The 9,799-nt window shown below is 39.0% G+C and overlaps 1 protein-coding gene across 1 annotated transcript in view; it reads left to right on the forward strand.

The window, feature by feature from the left end:
- LOC118419001 (protein SDA1 homolog) overlaps window positions 1-9,799 on the forward strand; it is a 131,844-nt gene that overhangs the window by 67,947 nt on the left and 54,098 nt on the right. The window contains exons 8-11 of the mRNA XM_035825209.1: window positions 1,721-1,755; window positions 2,561-2,618; window positions 3,772-3,846; window positions 8,164-8,265. Coding sequence (XP_035681102.1) covers window positions 1,721-1,755; window positions 2,561-2,618; window positions 3,772-3,846; window positions 8,164-8,265 — 270 coding nt within the window. The remainder of the gene's footprint in view (window positions 1-1,720; window positions 1,756-2,560; window positions 2,619-3,771; window positions 3,847-8,163; window positions 8,266-9,799) is intronic.

The raw sequence follows: 9,799 nt of genomic DNA on the forward strand, positions 1-9,799 counted from the left end.
CAAGTATACTTGGAACTTTTCACAAAATGTAGCTGCCATGGTGCTGAAACTTGTGCAGTTGTGAGATGCTGAAATCAATGTTTGTGCAGCTTCCAGTGTAAGGATATCGTTATACCATTTTGCTTGTGAAGTTAATGGTGCATGGAAGAAATACAGGCTGGCCTGGTAGAAGCTGAGTTACACCCACCGATTTCATGCTAAAACCTGAGGATTGTAAACAGCAGTCTCTCAGTGTGTGGCCGGTGAGAATTTGGAGTGAGCCCACCGGATGTCAATGTTATTACCAACGCCACCATTCCTTATGGGATTACCTCCCACACATTGCCTTCACAAGAACGGACATTGATAACTCACAGCCCATGTTTTATGTGTTAATGTGCCATGAGGAGGGTTCGTTGCCCTCGGCTAGGACTCTCTCAGGGCTGCAGGCAGCATCCCGTTATGGCCCCATTTTAACTTGGTGCTTTGCAATTGAAACATTTGTCAGCGTTGTTCCAAGCTTGTCTAATCCATGAATTTAAAACACTCTTGAGAACTCGGCAATGTTTTTGATTTATTTGGGTCAAAAATTGAAGTCTGGGGATTTTGTTTGACCTTAGTAAGGCGAAATGTGAGGTGAGAATAGTTGCAATGATTATATCTTCTTGTACATGTTATTTGATAATATTGATTTTTTTCATGCTTGAGCTACATTGTACGTGAATCTCTCTTTGCTGTAAGAGGTCAGCAATAGATTATGATATCACTTAGGCCACGCCAATTGATTTCCTTGGTTCACACATTTTTAAAGATAGAAGTGTAGGAAGCACTTATCCTAAATACATAGGGCAGGGAGGAAAGATTGAATGTATTCACTCCATAAAACTGAGTGCAACAACTGAAGGCAAAAACCTGGTTCTATGGCTTTGTTTTCATATGTAAGCATATTTTTAATCATTTTGTAAAAATCCGTGAACTAACAAATTAGATTTGGCCTTTAGCTTTCTTGTTTACCAAAGATTATATTATTGAAGACCCAACAATCCTTGAAGTTATTCTCTTTCAAAAGTACAAGAAAATTGGCCCTAGAAATTTAAAAAGACTGACGCTAGCTGGCCCAACCTACACCAACTTTCTCAAGTGCTATCTACCACTCAAAAATAACAAGCAGAACATGAGATATAAAAGTGCACCAAATACCAAAGGATCCATGCACAGCTTCCTGCTCCTTGCGCACGCAAGATGTCAACCTCTTTAATAGAACATACCTTTACAATAGTAAATTTAAAGATGCAGGCACATAATGCACTACAATGTCTGTCATAAAAACATGGGCATACATGTACATGTACATGGTAAAATTTCCCTTGAGATCAGAGACTCAGAGCATTATTTAACCAAGGGGCAATCAACTTGAACAGTAGTACAGAAAATGACTGTCTTTAATATCTTCAAACTGCCAGCAGTGCCCATATGTATTGAACCTTGATATGCAGTTAGGGGTCAGGGTTTGTCGGTAATGACGCCTATGTGTATTTGTTAGTGTTTTGTATTGCAGTAGGACTGATTTGTTTCAAGACCTTCGCTTAAACCCTCTGGCTTTTTTTGTCCCCATGACTGACTCTTAACTGCTTCCCTACCTCACTTTTCATGCAAGTGTTGAAACGGTTCCTATGGCACCAACTCGTCATATTCTTCAGCTGTCATTTATAACTGATGGCTTGTTATGTTACTCCTTCAGGGTGTGATGGTGGAGCTGTATCACCGGAATGTATGGTAAGGCATCATTAACCTTGTGGTGTGTTTAACCTTGAAGGTACATTCTTGGTATATGATTTGTCACAAGTTGGGGCTAGTCATTTTAAGCAAGTTGGTACAGGTCATTTTAACCAAGATGGTGCCAGTCATTTTAACCAATGTTTGTGAACTTTTACTAAGAATTAGATGATTGATTTAGTGTATTTTCTGTGCTTGCACTTGACTGAGAAAACAATATAAATGGGATGTATTTTGCGCTGCATAGAAATTTGTCTTTAATTGAATTCTTAAGACATGGCTAATTAAGGCTTCAGCAAGTTAATTTTAAGGATGACATCCTCCTCAGACTGCAAAAATTACAAGGAAGAAAACAAGATGGCTACATTTTTAGTAGACACCATAAACAGAATTAAAGGGACAAAACATGGTATCACAGCCAACAAGGCATTCATTCCTGTATTCAAGACATTTACTGGTGTAGTAGTAAAAGTGACACTAGTGTGGTAGACTGGTATCACTAACAAAGTTAGTACATGTAACTACACTCATGGCTTCCATATACATGCCACTTTTACAACTTTCCAACTAGTTTCACTTCTACAGCTACAGTCCTGGGTACCTTGCAAGTGTCACTTCTGCAAGTACGATCATTAGGCTACAACACAACATATTTGCTAATTTTTTTGTCATGTTTACCATCTCCAAAGAAGAAAAGAATTCTTATTTTTTGTCCTGAAATCAGGCAAAGTAATGAGTGCACAATTGTCATCCATAAGATTTACTTCCTGTGGCCTTACATGTCATCTCATCATAACATGTACAGGAATGACGCCAAGACAGTTAATGTCATCGCTACAGCTTGTTTCTCCAAAGTTACTAAGGTAAGTAGAAATACAGTTGCTCACACTTGTGCTTTGTAAACATTAACACAATGTCTCAATGTCATGTTCAAAGTGCTTAGAAACGGAACTAAAAAACTAAATAAAAGCAGCTCTATTGTAACATGCATTGGCATAATACCGGTCATAAGCCTTATACCGGTCGATTAAAAATAGTGGAACTTAAAGAGATCTACACATGCAACAATAGTTATTTCTGAGGTGTGCACACTTCAGACATCTAGGTGTCCAATACATAATTTACAAAGCATCGATAACAATGCATTCGAAGACAACAAGGCCAAAAGGTTTCAGGTCATTTTTGGGGCAGGCGAGCTCGTCGTGGGACAAACACACTGTCACGTTCATCGCCAGATTTGTAGATAATAATCACATGTGCTCACGGCACAAGACGAGCATGATTCAACAGCAATCTTGAATTTCTTTTGGTGACCTACAACTCGTGTAAAAGTGTGAGGAACCGTTGCATTATCGCCCGGATCTACGGCTGAATGGGTCGAATTGAACGTACGCCGCCATTTTCCCGCCATTTTCAATGCTACGGCCAGCAGTAAAGTTTTACGTCATAGCGGTTGTGACGGACCAAAATTAAATGAAAATTCTTGTTAGTATACGCCCATTTTCTCATGACTTTTTGTATGCTCATGCAGATTTTTGTTTTGTGCAACTACTAACAGGAAAGAAAGGAACAACAGAGGATGAATAAAGGTACATAGCGGCAGTTAATTGTGCCGTGTTTCGTTCGACCGGTATAGTGCACCCCCTTCCAACCACGCGCCCGTTCTCCGTGCAATTCCACGGTGTGTTCCAATTACGATATTATGTTTTTAGCAGGACCAGAGAGACAAAATAATTTACACAGAAGAAGTGGCAAAGGTAAGCTGTAACAGCAACATGTAACTGGAGAAAATGATGCGTTGATCATTTGCCAAATTAGCATTGCTTGAGAAATTGCAGTAAACCGACCGGTATTATGCCAATGGATGTTAATCGTTTGAGTACAATAGTTGTAATTGTATACTTTGCTTTACCATTGATTTTTTTAAATAACTTTTTTTCAGTACAAAATGTGTGATGCGGTTATTTTTTTAAACAAAATTGTGACAAGTATTGCAATAATGATCCTTAATTTCAGATTATGGTTGCTGCACTGAAATTCTTCCTTGGAAAAGATGAAGAAGAGGAGAATGGCAGTGACTCAGAGTCTGAGGTTTGTACTCTTTGTGAACTTTGTACATATTGCATACATGTACTCAGTAGACCACCTCATGGCAAAACACTCCAGGGCTGTGCTGAAGAGAACGAGCTTAATACCTAGACAGATTCATTTGATCCACTCACCGGGATTTATTGCTTGAGGCGTGGCTTATAAACTTTGGACCTTCTATCTGGGCGATGTCCCTAGCAGAATCTTGATACCCAGTTATGCCTGAAAATCGGTATGAAGTACCTGCCTATCCCAAGGGCAAAACATCAGAATCTGTCAGGAATTCAAATTCTGTACCCAGCACATGGCCACCCTGCCAACTTAGCCACTGTGGATGTGACATTTTTGTCTCAATTTTGTATGATGTCTGAAAGTACACCATTTTGAAACTCTCCTGTTGTCATTACAGCGAACAATTTGTTCCTTCTGAAGTTTGTTCAACTCACCTAAACTGTGAAACTGACTGCCCTCTAATGACATTGGAAACTACAATGTATGTCCATCGGACAGACTGTCACGCTAAGTAACGTTATAATCTGTCAGACTTTTGATTGTTCACAACTCGCAATCTGGTTGTTGTACCACGGGAAACTTACTTACATACTTACCATGGAAGAGTCAGTGATAAAAGGGGGCTTTCCAAATTGTACCTCACATGATGAACAGTAATTGCATCTGGCCGTGTCGAAGTAGAACCATATCTGCCTCGCTGCATCTCTTCTCCGCAAATTTTCTCCTTGACTATGTCCTTTTGTTGACTCCTTCAACATCTATTGCATGACATTTGTGCAATTTCAACTCCTGGTGGACCCATTGTTGATAGCTCAGGGCTGCAAGATTTTCGTGTGTCTGGATGACCAATATCAATAAGTAGGCTATGGGATTTTCGTACTACTCATTGTCGGTCCAGTGTGTTCTGACATGATAAAGAAAATTATGATATTTACGATTTCATGGTCCACATACAGGTTAACTCACTTTCAATTGATAATTGGATGAGGTTTCTGGTCATTAAAGCTTTCAATTTTACCCTAACATTGTGTATCTACGGTTGAGGTAGTAAGTTAACAACCAATGACTACATCGTAGGGTTAATGACCTGCCCTAAACTGTATACAGCATCATGAGGTATGGTCAGTTCTTATGGTCACCTCATAAACCACTGAGTGAGTAAAGCAAACGAGGTGGTTTATGAGGTTAAGTTATAGGAATGGACCGTGCCTTATGTCACCAAATACACAAAGTGGGCCATCAATGCTTTTATCTTTAGCCATTGTCATATATCAATCTGATGCATGCATGAGACAAGTCCTGTAACATGATATGATAACTGTTAAAAAGCCACAGCTATAAAACAGTAACTATGCAGTAGTCTATCTTATATAAAAGTACTTCCTAAAAGCTCTTTTTGCAGTCTCTTTTGCAATGCAATATAAAGATATCAGATGCAAAACTCTTGACCCAACAACTCATAAAAACTTTCCCACTTTATGTGCCAAAAGTGGCACATAAAGTGGGAAAGTTTCTTTATATTGAAAGTTTTTATGAGTTGTTGGGTCAAGAGTTTTTGAAGCAATTTACTAGAGAACGGTTAGAGTCAGCCCCATATGTAGACTGTACAAGTGCAGGTCATCTGAAGAGCATTTCAACCTTGAGATCCTTTCCTTGATGATGTTGTGAATCCATAAAGTGAAGGACAAATTAAAGTAAGTTTGGGCATGCATTAAAAGAGTTAGTTGTGATTAGCACCTGGTGATTTACCTGTAAAAGTATACCAGGTCCTACATGGTGCATAAGGCATTGTGCAGAAATCACCCAGGTAGAAATTGCTAGACATGGCCATGCAAACTCAAGACATGCTGTCTTTGAGAAATCTTTTTGAGTGTTTACTGTCCCAGGTGGCATTATATTGACAAAAATTAAGTGATAGTTATAGACTGTTATAAACTTTTGAGCTTTGATAGATGATATTCTGCATGCCTGTCCTTCATATCAAATCCAATAAGAACATCATTTTTCATATTCCTCATCTTAAGTTGCCAGTCAAATTTGGATTCCTTCCCATCTCCGTTTGCTAGAATATTTGAAGACCTTCCACCGTGCATCAGCCCAAGGACCAACTGAACCAGTCTTACACAGAAGATTTGTGTACAGATCTAGTTGAGAAAGGTTCAAAGCATCTATGGGTCTCAGACCTTTTACATAGCTACCCAAAGGGCCAAAGCTTATCTAGGTTTTCAGTTACTGTATCATGAACACTCAGAGACCTTACATCGGCTTTTGTGTTACATGCTGTGTTACAGTATCTTGTTGTTCCAGGCCTACGTACAATGTGTAAGCATGAATGTGCATGTAATCACCCTTTCTTTGTGTTCAATGTCTGTGGATAGCGTCTTTTTTGGTAACCTTTACTCAATCTTGCATTAAGCTTGTGACACATTTGCAGCAAGGATTTTGTTTAAACCATCAAAGATGGCCATCCTCCGGGTGTACTCTTGGAAATGTCAAGATTACTATAATGGCTTCTTGTTGCTATGTCTGTTAAAATCTTTGATACCAAGCTTTCTCAGAAAGACACAAAGCCACTTAACAGTACTTAGAAGGGAGTTTGGCATAAAACGAGCTTCCATTGTATTACAGTTAGTCTCTTATAGTTTATCTTAAGGAATATGAGAGGAAGTAGAAGAGTTTAAGATTTACTGCTAAAAGCCCTCCCAAGTGATCAGGTATATGATGTTGACTTACTGGCCATGGTAACAATCAAGCCAGTTCTTCAATGTTTGACCACATGGATAATTTTAACCTCATTTAGCGGAAACAATACTAATCTGGAGATTATATTTTGCAAACAAAAAGGTCCAGATAGAACAGTTACTAACGGCGGCTGCCGTAAGATGCTTCCTGCCCTAAGCTGCCACGGATTTTTTGCTGATCTACATATATTCACTTACACATATTCACTTCCCTTTTTTTTTTGAAGACAGAATTTTCACAATAATGTTGGTAGCGCCGAATCACTGTGGTCACCAGATACTGGGTATTGGTGGCTCGTGTCCCTAAATATACAGCCAGTACAAAACAGCCACACATCTGTCATACACATAAGAAATAAAGCTTCAAAACATTACAAATATTGGTATTCAAGTGTTTGTTTAGTAGAAGACCAGCCAAAGAAAAAACAACATAAGCATCACCAACGTTGTTTTCCCCAGGGAGTGTGGCCCTGAAGGTGGCAGAGGAGCGAACGCCCCAACGATTTGTTACTCTAACAAATGATGTGTACCGTCTATAAAAATGAAACTCCACAGAGTGATGTCGAATATGTTTCCCAATACGTACACAGAGTTTTTTTTGGTGATAATGGCATTGTCGTTTTTCATAATGATTTTGTTAGTCGGGTCGCCACATTCAGTGCATTTTGCCCATTTCCCATGAAAACACTGCCTGCATTGTGAAAGATTCAGCCCTCCTCACGGGAGACAAGAAGGACACACAATCACAATTCTATTGTCAAAAGAAAGCTAATATATCCTAAAATTAGAATTTTTATTTATGTTTATCTAAATTGGTGACCAGCTTCCGAAGAGAGCAAATTACAAAAGCGTGCCAAGTTAGGGCACACTGTCTAACACAGCTCAAAATCGGAAGTTATATTCACGATAACGTCCTCAGTGTTTGCCAGTTGTATTGCGGAGGGTGAAGGGTCCCATATGAATGCATTCCTTATCCAAGTATGGTCTCTAAATGAATGTGTTAAAAATTCATTGATCAAAACTTGACCACTCTTTGGCAACTAGTGATGGAGTGCCGTTAGTTTGAGCGCGTAAAAAAGCGTAACATCTTAGGGCGGACCCCGTTACACATTTGAGATTGTATTTTTGCAGACAATGACTCTCCAACTATATTGACTTCCTCATGTTACAAATGCACTATTTGGACAAACATGATGATTTTGAAGTCTTTAGTCAGTAATCTGTAAATGTTTTGAATATTGTCAACAATCAAAACTGACATTATATTACCAGCTAAAGATAACCTCTATGACCTTATGGTATTTCTTTCTTTCTCATGAATTTTTGTGACATTTTACGTTCGACTTTGTGCTCTGTGTAGTCTTACAAATGTGTGTTTGCAATGGAACCTGAGCTCCTGTAATTTATCATAATTTTCATATAATATTGTTGCAAGAATTGAATTTTGCTGCCAAAGATGAGGTCTGTGGCAAGGATTGGCAAACTGAAATGATGTTGTAACAGTTGTATTAATATGTTATCACAGGGAGTTTTGATTCATGATTATCTGTTACTGTTGTAACAACAGGAGGAGGGACCAAAGGTGAAGGACTTGATGCTGAGACACACAGTCACACACAAGACCAGGAAGAGACAGAAGAAACTAGACAAGGCTTTGAAAGCCTTGAAGGTAAGGACATGGCTGTGCAAAGATAAAACTTTGTTCTGTATACATCTCAGCATCTCAAGAACTTTTCGTGTATCTGTGCTTTGGTGTTGTCAAACCACAGATACTCTTTTCTGTCACCTTCCTCGTTTTACTGCTGCAATATGTGTCGCTGCCTACAGATGCGGTGACAAAGGCAAAGTCTTTACATATATATAGTATGATTGATTGCAATGTCTACTGTGCAGTCCCAATCATCGCAAACATCGCAATCATCAAAACTATTCTCAGACACTGGCTTGACTGTTAGAAATATTACCCGGTTTGACAGATATACAATTGTCATGTATTGTACAAATGTTACACTTTGGTCACAACAATTTGGTCTCTTGGTTCTTGGATTTAGATAAAGCTAGATTTGATGAATGTCAGCATGAAAACAAAATATTAGGGAAAAGAACTGTAGTGTGCACGATTTCAATGAGTGAACAAAGTGAGACATCAAGTACACTAACACCTAGCCCTCTGGTTTCTTGATTTCCTCTTGTGAAAATTTCACAATAAATGTCCAAGACCCAACAGATTTAATTGATGTGGCCTTAACTGTGAAAATGCTGTGTGTTGTTTTTTGCCCACTGGACATTATCCACTTCATAACACATGATACATGTATTCTTCCCTTGAGATCCAGTGAGGATTTTCTTTCCTTTAACCTGTATTAGCACTGGTGGCGATGTAATACCAGTTGAAAAGCTGACATTCAAACCAGTCTCTTGGGCTCAGCTCCAATGGGCACGTATATTTCTGCTTTAAAGTGAGACTTGAACCAGGGTCATGCTTCGAAGAGGTAGCACTGTGCTACAAACATCTTAATATGTGCAGTAACCTTTTGCTGTATACATATTACATGCACATCCACACTTAGTCTATGCAGTGTCCTTTCCCAAGTTTCAATTATCAATCACAGTAATTTTCCACTCCTACACAGAAACTGTCACCACGCCCACTCTCAACACAAGCCTACTCAATACCCCGACAATTATCTTACATGACTCCACAAGTGTATCATCCTTTGCACCTGGTATATTCAGAGGAAGGTCACTGCATTTATGTAGCTCTTTGTAGACCAACTTAACTTGTGTGTGAAGCTGTAACTTGCATTGATAGTAATCCTCTGGGTTACATGCATTCCCCACTGTGAAAAACTTATTAAAAAGATTTGTCCTGACCAGCTTCCACTACTGCAGGAGGCTGAAATTACACCTATTGGCGTCAGTGTGACTTATTATGATATGAATTATCATGCTTGTGCAACTTCTACAAAAGTGGAAGTAGGACAGGGCAAATGTTAATTGAACTGCCCTCATACCCTCCAGCAATTGGTCAGTCTGTCTGGTGAATCTGTGATAGTTTCTCCAAAAGGAGAGAGCCTTGACTTGCGACTGACAGGGCTACAGGCATCTGTTAATGAAAATTCCTTCTAGACTTACCCTATGTTAGATTCTGCAACGTAACTAAGATGAAGGTATGGAGATACGGAGGTGTAAAATTGTGCACT

Source organism: Branchiostoma floridae, chromosome 7 (assembly GCF_000003815.2).
Source record: "Branchiostoma floridae strain S238N-H82 chromosome 7, Bfl_VNyyK, whole genome shotgun sequence".
Classification (NCBI taxonomy): domain Eukaryota; kingdom Metazoa; phylum Chordata; class Leptocardii; order Amphioxiformes; family Branchiostomatidae; genus Branchiostoma; species Branchiostoma floridae.